Below are 15,413 nucleotides of genomic sequence, written 5' to 3' on the forward strand. Positions count from 1 at the left end.
AACCCAGATCTCAGCAGCCTGGACTTGAACATTCAAATTGCTCTACTCCTGCACCACTTTCTATTTCATTATTTTCAATTCATTCCAACTCCACTACAAAAATCCAGATCTTGGGATGCCTGGGGGACTCAGCGATTGAGTGTCTGCTTTCAGCTTGGGGGGTGGGGGTGTCCTTGGGATCAAGTCCCACATCTGGCTCCTTGCAGGGAGCCTGCTTCTCCCTCTGCCTGTGTCTCTGCCTCTCTCTGTGTCTCTCATGAATAAATAAATAAAATAAATAAAATATTTAAATTAAAAAAAAATCCAGATCTTGTTTCTGGACTTCTGCTAGTTTCCCACTGACCTCTCTTCGTGTCCCTTCAACAAGAACCCTTAGAGGTCAGCACACATTCGCACTTTGCCTGCCATTAAGATTTCTCCTAGTCCTGTAGCTGAGCAGTCCACCCTTTCAGCCCTCAACACCCCCAGGGGTGCTTGTGGGCGTGGAGCCCATCAGGGGATGGAGTTGGTTCTGGTTTGGGCTCTTTGTATGTCTACTACTGCCTTTGGCTATCCCAAGGACTTCGATTTCCTCATCTCAATCTCGGCCAACGAGGCTGAAATTGGATGACCTCAGAAGTTCTTTATAACTTTAAGACTCTAGGGCTTTTCACTTTATCCTATAGTGGTCTTCTATTGAGCTTCTGGCCAAGATGGCAGGTCTTAGGGGAGGCATGCTTGGGTCGAGGCGTGGGGGCGAAGCCAGCCTTGGGAAGCCTGTGCGCTAGATGGGGCTGTTCGTGGCCACCGGGAAGGAGGACGGCGCACCTGACGTTTGAGCCTAGCGGCCGCGGGCCTCCCACCCCCCGACCCCCCGACCCCCCGCCCCCCGGGTGGGGCCGGCCTCCCCGCCCCGGGCCGCTAGGGGGCGCTGCAGGGCGCTCCCCGGAAGCGGGTGGGCGGGGCGGCGGGAGAGGCCAGGCGCCCGCGTCTCGCGTCCTCCGGAAGCCGAGCGGCGGCCCCGCAACGGCCGGTGGGCGGCGGCGGCGGCGGCCGGGGGACCTGCGGGGGGCCCGGGGCGGGCTTCCGCGCCGCGTGGAGCGCCATGGACGAGGCAGGCAGCTGTGCGAGCGGCGGAGGCTTCCGGCCGGGCGTGGACAGCCTGGACGAGCCGCCCAACAGCCGCATCTTCCTGGTCATCAGCAAGTACACGCCCGAGTCGGTGCTGCGGGAGCGCTTCTCGCCCTTCGGCGAGATCCAGGACATCTGGGTGGTGCGGGACAAGCACACCAAGGAGTCCAAGGGCATCGCCTTCGTCAAGTTTGCCCGCAGCTCGCAGGCCTGCAGGGCCATGGAGGAGATGCACGGCCAGTGCCTCAGCCCCAACGACACCAAGCCCATCAAGGTGCAGGTGCCCGGGGGGAGGGGCCTGCCGCGGGCTGCGCGGCCCTGGGCGGGGGGGGGAGGGGGGAGCACGGCCGCCCGCGACGCCGCCGGGGAGCCGCGGCCTCCGGGGCCCGCCGCCGACCCTGCGCTCTCGGAACCCCGTCTACCGTGTTAGGGGAAGGGAAGGAAAAAAAAAACGGTTTCTCTGCTTTTTTTTTGCTTTTTTTTCCCACGTTGCTACGAAGCTTCGTAACGTGCTCAAAGTGCACGAAACTGTGGCCTCTCTGGTGTTGGGCGCTCGTGCACGGAGGGCGGGGGCGGCGGTGCCTGAACCTGCGGCCTTTGTACCCCCCAACTCCCCCCGCGTTGCGGCTTGTCACTCCGCGGCTTTGCTCTCAAGGCACAGGCAGCTGCTGCCGCCGCTCCCCCTGCAGGTTCCCTCCCTCTCCCTCCCTCTCTCTCAAATACATAAACAAAACAAAACAAAACAAAACAAAACCAAAAAGGCAGCCCGGGTGGCTCAGCAGTTAGCGCCGCCTGCGACCCAGGGCGTGACCCTGGAGACCCGGGATCGAGTCCTGCGTCGGGCTCCCTGCATGGGGCCTGCTTCTCCCATCTGCCTGTGTCTCTGCTTCTCTCTCTGTGTGTGTCTCTCATGAATAAATAAATAAAATATTAAAAATAAAGAAGAAGAGCCAAATCACTGTGATGGTAGTGTTAGTTGTGCTATTACTAAGCACCCCCGCGTATCCTCTTAGTTCATTCCCCCTGAAGGTATTTATGTTGTTTCTGCACTTGTGTGAAATTAAGATACCCCATGCGTGGCAGGAAGGGGTGATTTGGAGGGTTGTTTGGGTCCATCTATGTTCTAGCACAGCGGTTGGCCGAAGGTAGGCAGGCCCTGTCCATACCTTACGGTCAGCCGTAGCCAACAGGTCATCCCTTAACTGACTGTGAACTCAGTTCCCGAGCACCTACTGTCACCTGTCCTGTAGAGATAGTTGCCGTGTTTCTAATTCTGTTGGAGATTTCCACAAAATTCTCTTTTCCCTCCCTCGACTTTCCCCTCCCCCCTCTTTTTTTTTTTCTCTCCCATTGACTTATAGAAAACTGGTAAGAATATTTATGCTGACTTACATAAATGAAAGACTGAAAGATATTTCTATCTCTGGAGGTCTTCTCTGTATCTCCATCCACAAAAGAGAAGGAGCAGAGGAGTGTGCCAAAAATGCAGTAGGCCATAGACATTCCCTTTACTTCCACCTCCCCAGCACTCTGAAATGCAGCAGAACTGATCACCAGCCAAATAAATTGTCAGGCCACAGTGTATGCTCCATCAGGGGTTGTCAAACTTTTTTTTTTTTTTTAAGATTTTTAATTTATTTGTTCATAAGAGACACAGGCAGAGGGAGAAGCAGGCTCCGTGCAGGGAGCCCGATGGGGGACTCCATCCTGGGAGTCAGATCCTGCCCTGAGTCAAAGGCAGATGCTCAACCGCTGAGCCACCCAGGCGTCCTGACAAACTTTTTCTCTTAAAGTCCAAATAGTAAATTTTAGGCATAGTGAGCCACATATTCTTTGTTTTTAACAGCCCTTTAAAAATATAAAGTAAGTCTCAGATCCTGGGCTGTGGAAAAACAGGAAGCTGTAGTTTGTTGACTCCTACCCTAGATAGATAATTTGTATCTCCTTCCAGTTGAATTAGGGGAGAGAGTTTTTTATGCTTTGAGTAGAACCACAGAGATCTGTGGACAACCCCCAAAATGCCCCAAATCTCAAACCTGTATAATCCGCTTTCCTTGATTAAATTCTTACGAGAGAAGTAAAAGTGCCAGTGCCGAAATGTACCCTCCCTTGTAGCTGCAGAGAAGTTATTCCCCAAAACAAGTTTAAGTTGTTTTTCACATCTTGGTCCACACCTCTCAGCCAGAGGTTTGTTACATTACAGGTCCTAGAAAAACATAAATTTATTCTTTAGCAAGTTCAGCTTGGTCTGTCTTCCCCTGGAATATAGTTTTGTTTCTTTCTGTTTTTGTCTTTTCTGTATTTCTAGTTAAATTAATTCAGCTTCAACTTTTTTCTTGTAGTTTGCTTTTGCAAAGTTCCAAAGGATTTATAAGACAAAAAAGAAAATTATAGCCCTAGGCCTACAGCGAAAAAAGATTGGCTAAGTAAGAGTTATTCTGTGACCAACTACATTATCTTGAGGAAAGGGGTAAAGTCTTGGTTTTTAGCTTTGCAAGAATGACTCTTATTTAGAGTTTATAGTCTAAACAAAAGTCTTAGGAAAAACTGCCCATTAAGTGGTTAATTATTATATATGTGTTCTGCTCAGACACTGCTTGCCTTATTGGAAATTTGAAATATTCTAGTCTTCTAAAATTTAGAAATTTGTGATATGATGACCCCTCCAGTCTCAAATCTTACTTGAACTTTTTCCACCTAGCGTCTTCCTATATTCTTAAAGGTTTCCTGTTTTATTTTTCCGTTGATCACTCATTACTGATATGTCCACTAGACTGACTTTCTAGTGGGTCATTTCTGTATTTCTCAGTACTCATACTTTATACATTACTTGGCATATAATGTAAGTTTATTGAAGGAGTAACTGTTATTTGTCCTTTGAGTTGCTACTCTGAAATTCCATAAGTTCAGATTTTCTCATAGTGGAATAGTATATAGGCCTTCCCCCCCTTTAAAGTAGAAGATGCAAAAAAGCAACCTTAAGGGCTTCATGTGGATTAATTTTATTACAGGTCTTCAAGTTAAAAAAACTAGCCATTAAAACTCTTATCCTTAGAGCTCTATGAACAAATCTATAATCCTAGTTAGAGATTTTAACATTCTTCTAGGATAATATAAAACCAAAATGAGATGCCTGGGCGGTTTAGTGGTTGAGCATCTATCTGCCTTTGGCTCAGGGCATGATCCCGGAGACCCAGGATCAAGTCCCACATTGGGCTCCCTGCATGTGTCTCTGCCTCTCTCTCTCTCTCTGTCTCTCATGAGTAAATAAATAAAAATCTTCAGAAAAAATTTATAAAGTAATAATAACCCAATATCATAATCCAAGTAATAATAATAATGTAAGTAATCTAATGTCACAGATGATGTTTCAGTAAAACTGAATTGCCAATAGTAGAAAAGCACATATGAGTATGTGCTTATGTAGATCATTTGGATGGTCACTGAGATGGTCCAGAATATGGTTATGTTACCTTTTTTTAAGAGTTAATATTAGAAAGAAAACAATTAAAAATATGACATTCTAGACTTAACTATATAAATAATTATGTTTAAACATAAGTAGACTAAACGTGCCAGTTAAAGGCAGAGATTATCAAGCTTTATAAAAAAAGAAAGACCAAGCTAAATACTATATAAGAGAGACATGTGAAGTATAAAGATACAAAGTGGTTGAAAGTTAAAGGATAGAAAAAGCTGGTGTGATATCATATGAAATGGTCTTCAACACAAGGAGTATTGACAGAGATGGGGTAATTTCACAGTAATAAAAATATCAGTCAAAAGTGCATAACTCCCAAATGTTTATGCAGCCAATAATATAGCTTCAAAATACATGAAGCATTATTGATGGAACTGAAAGGAGAAAGACAAATTCGCAGTCAAGTTTTTATACTCCTCTCTTAGTATCTGACGGAACAGCTAGACAAAATCAGTAAAAACGTGATATTTAGGGTGTTTGGGTGGTTCATGGGGTTAAGCGTCTGCCTTCAGCTCAGGTCAGGATCTCAGGTCCTGGGATCTAGCCCCTCAGTCTGGCTCCCTGCTCTGTGGGGAGTCTTGCTTCTCTCTCTCCCTCTGCCCCTCCTCCCTACTTTTGCGCTCTCTCGCTCTCTCTCAAATAAACAAACATCTTTAAAATATGTGATATTTAAATAACACTATTAATCAACTGTAATTGGCATTTATTGGACACTGTACTCAACTGTACATTCTTTATCAATGCACTGACTTGCCTCTTGGTAAACAAAAAGGCAAATGTAAAAATACATTTGGAAAAACCATTGCAGACATTGGTATCATCGCATATAAAAAGTCATTGCAGTAAAGATTGCTTTAAAAAAACTTTTGACAAAACCCTATTACACTGCATTTAACCTAACATGAATCTCATACTAATAATGAAGTAAGTATACTTAAGGAATAGGAAAACAGTTAACTGATTCTTTTATTTTTTTGGATTTTGTTTGTTTCTTAGGTTTTCATTGCTCAGTCCAGATCATCTGGAAGTCACCGTGATGTTGAAGATGAAGAACTCACAAGAATATTTGTAATGATACCAAAGTCCTACACAGAAGAAGATCTGCGGGAAAAATTTAAGGTACTTATGTTTACTCATCAGCAGCATCTGTGATAACTTCTAATCCTAAATTGGTTGTATAAGTTACTAAATCTTAAGTGTTGTTTAAGTTATATTGGTGGTAGAGAATTAAATAACTGCTTTTAAGTTTTCTACTTCCATCCAGTTCTAAAATATTAAGCCTAGAATAAACTAACTTTTTAGAAACCAAAAACTGGAAAATATCAGTGATGGCATTTTCCTTCCATATAATGAAAACACAGATTCAGGAAAATAAAGTATAAAACCCAGAGTTTTAAATTAGGTCACATACCTGATAGATGGTGAACCAAGATTTAAATCCAGGCTGTCTGAATCCAGAACCTGCTCTTGGTCTTTACAATTTTAAAGTACCCTCTTACCACTCTGTTGCTCTCATGTTGAGGTGAGTCAAGGAAGCCTGAGTATGTGAACTATATTCCCTAATATTTATTATAAAACTGTAGCATATTGATGCACTTATTCGCAGAAAGGCTCATCCTTTATAGAATTTTTGTCCTAAAAATAAGCCTTTGAAAGAGTTCTCTATTTAAAGAAAAAAACTACAGCACTGAAGCAAGTAGTAAGAATATATATGTGTAGTCCATGAAATTTGAAGATAACTTTAAATCCTTTTAGCCATTCACTTGTATATGCAGTGATATACTTTCACAAAAATTATTAAAAGCAGTTCTTAAATTTGAGTTGGAAATTTTCTCCTTTCTCAATGTTTCCCAATACTAGGAATCAGGTGGGCAACATGCAAGAAAGAAAAGAAACAAATAGTAAAAAGTAATTTTCAAAATCTCTGTCCTACCTGAAGTAAGAGTTGAGTAAAATATAAAATACAAAATATCTCAAAAGTAACAGCTACCAAAAATATATATTCCATACTTCCTCCAATAGTAAGAAAGTTTTTATCTTATAAATCTTTATCTTTTTCTGCTTGAACAAGTATGACATTTTTATCCAAATGTATAATAATTAAGTTGCTAATTGGTTACATGAGAATTTTATAAAATAAATAATAAACACTAAGGTGGCACCTGGGTGGCTCAGTCAGTTAAGTGCCTGACTTGATTTTGGCTCAGGTTGTGATCTCAGGATTGTGAGATGCTGCCCTGCACTCAGTGAGAAGCCTGCTTAAGATTATATCTTCCTCTCTCGCTGCCTGCCCCCACATACACTGTCCCTCTCTAAATACTTTATAAGTCTTAAAAAAAAATAGCGCTAAGAATTTATATGCTATATTTGTACCAACATTAAAAATAAACTTTTAGGGTTGCCTGGGTGGCGCAATCGTTTAAGCATCTGCCTACAGTTCAGGTCATGATCCCAGGGTCCTAGGATGGAGCCCCACATTCGGCTCTCTCTCAGTGAGGAGCCTTTTTCCCTCTCCCTCTGCCTGCTGTTCTGCCTGCTTATGTGCTCTCTCTGTCAAATACATAAATAAAATCTTTTTTTAAAAAAGTAAACTTTTACCCTTATTTTTTACATAGAATTGACTTTCTGAGAAAGCTGATGTGTTTTAGTGATATACTTTGAGAGGCTCCTTTTTGGAAGAATACATAATCAGTTATGTCCTGTTAGAAGGCAGGGAGCTGTAGCTAATGTTTAATGTGTTCCAGACCCTTTAGGTCTCTTAGTTCATTTAACTCTTAACAATAACCTTTTGAAGAAGGTACAGCTTTTAGCCCCATTTAACTGGTAAAGAGATAGCCACAGAGAGGATAACTAAACTGTCCAGTGAATAAGGGACTGAGCCAAGATTTGAATATAGAAGGTTCAGTTCCAGCTTGTGATCACCACTGAGCAAGACTTTGGATCTTTCCAAACTATGTACACACTCTTACTCTCCCTCCATGACATAGGCAAATTACTGATTTCTCTAAGACTCATTTTCCTTGTCTGTGAAATAAATAATATAATATATATATGCACATATATATAATATGGATATTGGGGTGTGTATACATACATATATATATATATAGACACACACACATGTATATCCTTGAAGGATTGTTGTAGCAATAAGGTAATATATGTAAAGCAGATGCTCAGAAAGTGAAGATGGAAATTATTATTTTGGTGGTTATTATTTGCTTATATCATTATTATGGTTCTTTTTCTCATTAGTTTGTGACATTTTGATTCTATTATTAAAAATGGCTATAAATTCTAATTCTGATTTCTAGTTTTGCAAATAAGGGGCACAAATAAACTTGAAGTTCTGAAATAATCTATTCAGTTACTGATTTTTGACTCCTCTAAGATCATTCTTTTAACTCTCATAGGTGTATGGAGATATCGAGTATTGCAGCATTATTAAGAACAAAGTAACTGGAGAAAGTAAAGGTTTGGGCTATGTTCGATACTTAAAACCATCACAAGCTGCCCAAGCAATAGAAAACTGTGACCGAAGTAAGGATGTGTTCATTTAACATGTTAAAGACTTTTTGAAAACTTTTAATTATTCTAAATAACTGAATCTAATGCTGGTTTTTGCTAATAACCATACCTGCTAATTTAATCCTAGCAATGGGAGTTTTAATACATATATATATATATACACACACACATATGTATATATCTAGGATAATTAGTTTTGGGGCTGTGGTTAAGCTTTTATTGAGGCACTGTCTTGAAGAGAAATATGAGCAACTATATTAACTTAGTAAGTGAAAATACTATTGCCACATTTTGGTTATTATTTCTATAGTAATTTAAAATTTTTAAGTATTAAAAAAACTGACCTTTTCAGGCCTTTTTAAAAAATATTTTTTATACTAAAAAAACTCAAATTTTCTGTTATGTGTGTTTATATATAACCTAAACCTTAAACAAAATTAAGTATATACTAATAAACATAAAGGTTAAGGATGGGACTTCATGTAATATTTGCCCACATAGGTAATGAAATATTTATTGGGTTAGTTTTTACCTAGAATGACATTAAACTGGATCTTTTGCTGTTGCTGGTGTACATAGTGAAGAATAAGAATTTTAAAGAAGCTAAGGAAAATATCCTTTGTTGTCATACTCCTGGTTACATTGACCTTTACAAATAAGAAATAATTAAATTAGTAGATTTTAGGATATTATAAAGATCTATACATACTGGAAAGAATTACTGCTAATCAGTGGAATTCTTAAATAACCTTAAGGTACATACCAAAATTTCCTTTCAGATCCTTCTATGTTTCTCACTCAGCCAGCATTAATTGAGTACCTATGGTATACTCAGCAATATGTTAAGTAAAAGGATACAAAGGGAATAAATATATAGCTTTTAAGGAATTTAATTATATTGGGTAGCCAAGATCTAATAGGCAAAAAAATCGTTAAGGATAATAGAAGACTTTTAAAAGGTTCTTTGAAAGCAGAGAGTATGTTTTATTTATCTGTTTCTGTCATTCCTAGTACCTAGTAGTTATAGGACCTCTGTAAAGATATATTGAGATCTTTATCAAAGATACTGCCATCTATAATAGTCTCCATAAAAATTTGCCAAATGAGAAAATATTAAAAAATATTTGGTATGGTCCAATAGTGGTGAGAAACAACTGCTCTGAGAGCATGAGAATACCTCTAGAGGTAAGATTTACATCTGATAAAGAGTAGGCCAGACAAAAGCTGAGAGCAGTGTAAGCAAAGGCACAGAGCTAGGAATAAACATGTCTTTGCTTAATATTGTGAAGGCAGCAGTCTGAATAAAGCATAATAATCCTGTTGAGAAATTAGGAGGCAAAGTTAACTAAGTACATTGACACCATGTATGGGAGGTTATGAAGAGTTCAAACTTAGTTAAGATTCCCCTGTAGATTGTTTGAAAGAAGAAAAATAGTATCAGGGATGGATTTCCAGAGAAAGAATTCAAAGTGACTGGTTTTTTCCTTTTGGTAGCCACTGAATAATATGATGAAAGCCATGAACCTTCTTTGAAATATGCCCATGTACACATAGACATAAGCATTTTTGTTTAAAGTTTCAGAGAGTTCATGGAACTTTCCCACCTTTTGAAGCTCATCCTTGAAACCCTACTTAACACCTTTGATCCAGAGGCAAAGAGACCAGTTAAAGAACTGTAATTAATTGAAGAGAATCTGACTTAGAAACAAAGGCAGAGAAACTAGAATAAAAAATAACATCTTGTAAGTGTGTTTCAAAGGAAGACTCTTGCTCACAAGTTGAATATGAAAAGCCCTGTAGGATTTTGATGTTGAGCCGGAGAGAAGGAAACATGATGTTATTTGTAATAGGGGGAGTTTGGACAGGATAAGATAGAATTGCTGATCTTTCATGTCTACATTGACCCATAATTTGAGATTCTTGCTCTTTTTATTTATTCTTTGCTGTTTTCCAAAAAGCGAAGAAGTAGGTCTGGTACAGATGGCTTTTGTGTACGTTTTATTTTATACAATTACGGTTATAAAGCTAAGTCAGGCACTATCAATAAAGTATATTGGCAGGTATGATAAATTTGCTATGAAGTTTGAAAGTCATGGATTCTCTTTTTCAGGTTTTAGGGCAATCTTGGCTGAACCTAAAAATAAAGCCTCTGAATCCTCGGAACAAGACTATTACAGTAACATGAGGCAGGAGACACTGGGACATGAACCTAGAGTAAATATGTTTCCATTTGGTGAGTAAGCTGTCCTTTATTTTAATAGTATAAGTAGTATATACAATCTGATTGGGATTTTGTAAAATATTCTTTTATCAGTAGTCTGTAAAATCTCAGTGAAGAAAAGTTAATGTGGGGATTCTTGAGAAATTTGTCATGACTCCTCATGGTCCTAATATTTAACACTTGCATACCTAGTATTTAACACCGTGTAACATAGCGTTACAACTGTATTATAGTTGTAATTAAAGTTTTATTATAATTGTAACTATCACAATTATAACTATAATTGGAAATAGTTTCCAGTTACCGTCTTTTATGGTTAGTTATGTATTATCTAAATATTAAACCACATCACTGCCACCTTTTTTGAGTGAGCTTCTGCCTCTGTAGCTGACCAAACAGTATGAAAAACATATGCTGATATCCCCTCAGTATGAGTCTTAAGATTTTATACCTAAAGTACTGCTGCTTTAAAATTAGGGCTAGAAAAGAGAGGAATGACAAAAGTAGAAGTTAGCCAAAGGGAGAAATGAGTGATGAAAGTAAGGCCTGTGTTATTTGGCACAAACTTTCTTATAGGTGAAACACTTGCCATATTTTGCAGTTTTGCATACTAAACATATTCCTCTGAAGTTAGACTACACATTTCTGCTTGTATTTCTGTGTCGAAGGCAGGAGAGTGGGAAAAGTTATCTGTTTTCTCACTATTGGTCCCTTTTGATAGTACTAATGACCAAGAGGATACTACAAAATACAGTGCCTTGGTCCAATGCTGTGGACTCAATGACAGCTCAGCTTATGTACTCATACCTGAAATGTTAAATGAATTCTTGAATGTATAGAAATTAAAAGATGCACTTTTTTCCTACATTGTTGGAGAACAACAATCTGACTTTTCAAGTTTTGACAAGAATGACAACAGAGGCCAAGAAGCCATCTCCAAACGTCTGTCAGTTGTATCAAGAGTTCCTTTCACTGAAGAGCAGCTTTTCAGTATTTTTGATATAGTACCAGGATTGGAATACTGTGAAGTTCAACGAGATCCTTATTCTAATTATGGTACAGTAATGTCTATTATTTTTTAATATACTGTGTTTGATTAAAATGTCTTTTCTCCAGTGGCACTTTTTATGTCAGATACTATTTCTTTGACAATTTTATGTTTTCTTTTCTCCCACTTAAACTTTCAAATTACAGTGATACCTTAAGAAATAAACCCTTGAGGATACATCTCCTTTTCACAAAGTCATTTATTTTTTAAAAATGTATTAACTCCCATAGAATAGAGCATTTTCTGTTTCTAGTTCTACAACCAAAATACCCTAGGTTGGAGGTCTCAGTACTCATGATTAATACTAGGCAAAGTTCTAAAACCCATAAAGTTTCCTCCTCATCCTAAAGTCTGTCTCTTTATTTTTTATTTATTTTTATTTTTTTAAAGATTTTGTTTATTTATTCATAGAGAAACACACAGAGAGAGGGAGAGGCAGAGACACAGGCAGAGGGAGAAGCAGGCTTCCATGCAGGGAGCCCGATGTGGGACTCGATCCCAGGTCTCCAGGATCACACCCCGGGCTGCAGGTGGCGCTAAACCGCTGCGCCACTGGGGCTGCCCTCTTTTTTTTTTTTTTTTTTTTAAACGTTATGCCTCAAAATTAAATTTCTTCCCTTTATTTCAAGCATTTGATTGTTCTTCCCCTCTCTCTGCTTCTTTCCAGTCTTAATTGATGCTAAGCTGGGGTAGCTGTGTGGCTCAGGTGATTAAGTGTCTATCTTTGGCTCAGGTCATGATCTCAGGGTCCTGGGATCAAGCCCTCCCTCTGCAAACCCCCCCTCCACTTGTGCTCTCTCTCAAACAAATAAAAATCTTAAAACATTGAAGCAATGCTCTAATATCAGCTATTTGAACTTATTAACTGGTTAATTGGTTAAACCTAGTATCTAGTGTTGGCTTAACCATCTTTGTAATTTTTTAAGGTTTTTTTTTTTTAAGGCTTTTTACAAATGGAGTTATTGTGGCATAATGGAAAATGGTTGGCATTCCATTTTGCAATAGTCTCAGGTACAAATCCCAGCACTGGTACGTAGCTCTGAGATCTTGCTTATCCTGAGTCTCTCTGCATCTGTAAAAGGGCATTATTAATACCTTCTATGCCAGGGTTAGATAAGAACTAGAAATACTGTATGTGGAATACCTACTGCAAGTCCTGGCACATAATAGGCACTCAGTAAATCTTGGGAGCTTATTGGTTTGTTTTAAAGAATTGGAGGTGAGGAGTGTTCTAGAAGAGTCATACTTGGCATCTGTTCTAGTACTATTGATACACTTGATTTAGTCCTTTTAGGGTGTCATGGCTATAAGGAGAAGTAGGAAAGTGAGTCAGGTCATATGGGCTGATAGGCCTAGAGGGGTGCCACTCTTCCCACAGACACAAACACTCACCTACTATTATTCTACCCAGCACTGGTCTTTTAGCAAGGTTGCCCATCTGAGCCTACTTTGGACCATCTCCAACCCCAATCCAACCTTAGACTATCATTCTTTATGCTGGCTTTAAGGCACACATTTTGTATTTTGGGGTGGATTCATTGTTATGTTTAATTCTATTTGTTTTGTATTTCTTTCCCTTTTTACCTGGTATGTTGAAATGTATTTGTTCCTTTATCTTCTATATTGTTTCTCTGTTTGTTGCATCTAATAAATAAATATATGTGTTATTGGGACACCTTTTATTAGTAGAGTTATCATCATAGAGTTCTATCTGAATTAGTTTTATATGTTCATTTGCTTTCAGAGTTTTAATTTCATTAAGATGTTGGAGTGCTTGGGTTTGGCGAATAACATGAAATTTTAGTGTTTTTCCCCTAGTGGGATATATTATATATATGGGTTATATATTTTATATAGTATTATATTGTGTGTATATGTATATGTATATAAATACATGTAAAACCCCAAATTGGTTACATATTATGAACTTTTTAGTTTTTTAGCTCATGGGCTATCCATATATGGACTCTAGTGTAAAATTACCCCCCTGCTTCAGCATCACCCTCCTAAATTGAAATCTGTTTCCTTAACTGAAAGCTCTCCAAAGGAATGTGAAATTCATGATTTCCTATCTGAGAGCCTCTGTTCCCTACCTTTTGTTTTTAATATGTGCCACTTTTCCTTTATCTTGCACCGCAACAAACCAGATGACTCTGTTCTTATTAGACTATATATTCTCATATCATTTCCTGCTCTGTATGATAGGGAAAATTTTAGCACTTCAAAGCAGATTCGAAAGAACAAAAATTTAAGTAACACTGGTTTTAGGTATATCTATCATATAAGAAATACCAATATCCTAAAATTAAATACATTAGACCTTACTTTAATAATTATATTTTCCTTAAAATATGTTCTCTTTTAGACTCTGTAGGAACATAGCTGTTGCACATATGTATAGAAAACTTTGTTTTCTGACCCATTTGACTGTATTTACTAATTAATTGTGTGATACCAGGCTATTTTTATGTTGTTTCACTTTCTAGGCTTTAGGTATCCTCTCTGTTTTCTTTTTAATTCCTGATATTCTTTACTTTGTTTTAGGTCATGGAGTGGTTCAGTATTTTAATGTAGCATCAGCTATTTATGCAAAATACAAGTTACATGGGTTTCAGTACCCTCCTGGGAATCGGATAGGTGTTTCCTTCATTGATGATGGAAATAACGCAACAGAGTAAGTACCATCTCCAGAGGGTGTAAAGCAGGGCTTTGGGTGTATGTGATATAACTTGAAGAATAAGAATAGAAACCAGTCGACCTCTTAGGTGAGGAAGTCACATAAAACAAGTTGTGGGTAAGAGACTGAACATTTCAAGTTTTCTGTAAATTACCAGTTTTTATCTTTAGTCTCCTTAGAAAAATGGCAACGCAGATGGTAGCGGCACAGCTTGCATCAATGGTGTGGAATAACCCAAGTCAGCAGCAATTTCTGGTAAGTAGGCAAAAATTTAACCTCTGTAAGACATCAGTAGGATAATATAAATGTGGCCTTTGTTTATTAGCCTATAAGAAAATTTTCAGAGCTACAGTACAAGATCACATAGAAGCCATGATATAGATCTCTTTACCTCTTGGCTTAAAATCCTTAAGTGCAGTTTTTCTTTTTCTTATTTTGTACCTAACTCTTCAACAGCAATTTGGAGGAAATTCTGGATCACAGTTGCCTCAAATCCAGACAGATGTTGTACTTCCATCATGCAAAAAAAAAGCCCCTCCTGAAACTCCTGTGAAAGAAAGACTTTTTATCGTGTTTAATCCTCATCCTTTACCTTTAGATGTATTAGAGGATATATTCTGGTAAGATTTCAATTCCACAAAATTCTGTTTTATAATATAGTTTATTTAAGCCCTCTTACAATCTTGAAACTTCCTATATCCAGTACTTATCAGATAGGAATGATTTGTTCTGTAGTTTAAAAATTCCTTATTTATATCATCTTTTAAAATGCATGATCATTTCCTTCTCTTCTTTATTATTTATGTATTCTAAGTCTCCACACAGAATTTCCTGTTATTTTGTTTTGAAGACATAAAACATAAAGTATTGTTTTAAAAAGTTGCATGCATAAAATGGACAAATCATTTGTTTCTTGATGAAAATGCATCTGTGTAGACCTATCCTCTAGAATTCTTTTTACATATCATTTCCTTTGTGGTTTTAATTCAACTGAACAGTTTATTAAACATCTTCTATTTTGTCAGCTCTCTGCTGGATCTTCAAGGATTATATAGAGTAGACAATTACTTGATTGTAAGGAAGAGTACACAATAAATCTAGAAAAAGGAAAGCTCTTGCTTATTTTTGTGTTTTTAATAGAACTCCTTTAATCTTAACTTTTCAGTCTTTTTCCTATTTGCCTCATAACAGTGTTTGTGAATTAAAAAAAAATAGGAAGCTCATTGAAGAGCTACACAAAACATCAGTAGTTCAGATATTTTGACTTTTATTTAACTGATTTGGTTTTTTTTTTTTAATTTTTATTTATTTATGATACAGAGAGAGAAAAAGAGAGAGGCAGAGACAT

At 38.2% G+C, this 15,413-nt stretch overlaps 1 protein-coding gene across 27 annotated transcripts in view; it reads left to right on the plus strand.

Annotated features, from left to right (window-relative positions):
* The first annotated feature begins 1,014 nt into the window (after positions 1–1,014).
* RBM45 (RNA binding motif protein 45) overlaps positions 1,015–15,413 on the plus strand; it is a 41,078-nt gene continuing 26,679 nt past the window's right edge. For 26 of the 27 annotated variants that reach the window (XR_007408561.1, XR_007408560.1, XR_007408565.1 and 23 more), the window contains exons 1-8: positions 1,015–1,384; positions 5,588–5,710; positions 8,005–8,131; positions 10,230–10,352; positions 11,217–11,396; positions 13,933–14,062; positions 14,236–14,320; positions 14,522–14,685. Coding sequence is in view for 4 of the 27 variants with exons in the window: in XM_049106186.1 (XP_048962143.1) it covers positions 1,085–1,384; positions 5,588–5,710; positions 8,005–8,131; positions 10,230–10,352; positions 11,217–11,396; positions 13,933–14,062; positions 14,236–14,320; positions 14,522–14,685 (1,232 nt within the window). In the remaining 23 variants the exon portion in view is untranslated. The remainder of the gene's footprint in view (positions 1,385–5,587; positions 5,711–8,004; positions 8,132–10,229; positions 10,353–11,216; positions 11,397–13,932; positions 14,063–14,235; positions 14,321–14,521; positions 14,686–15,413) is intronic. The other variant, XM_049106183.1, reaches the window with a different exon arrangement.

Source organism: Canis lupus, chromosome 36 (genome assembly GCF_003254725.2).
Source record: "Canis lupus dingo isolate Sandy chromosome 36, ASM325472v2, whole genome shotgun sequence".
Classification (NCBI taxonomy): Eukaryota; Metazoa; Chordata; class Mammalia; order Carnivora; family Canidae; genus Canis; species Canis lupus.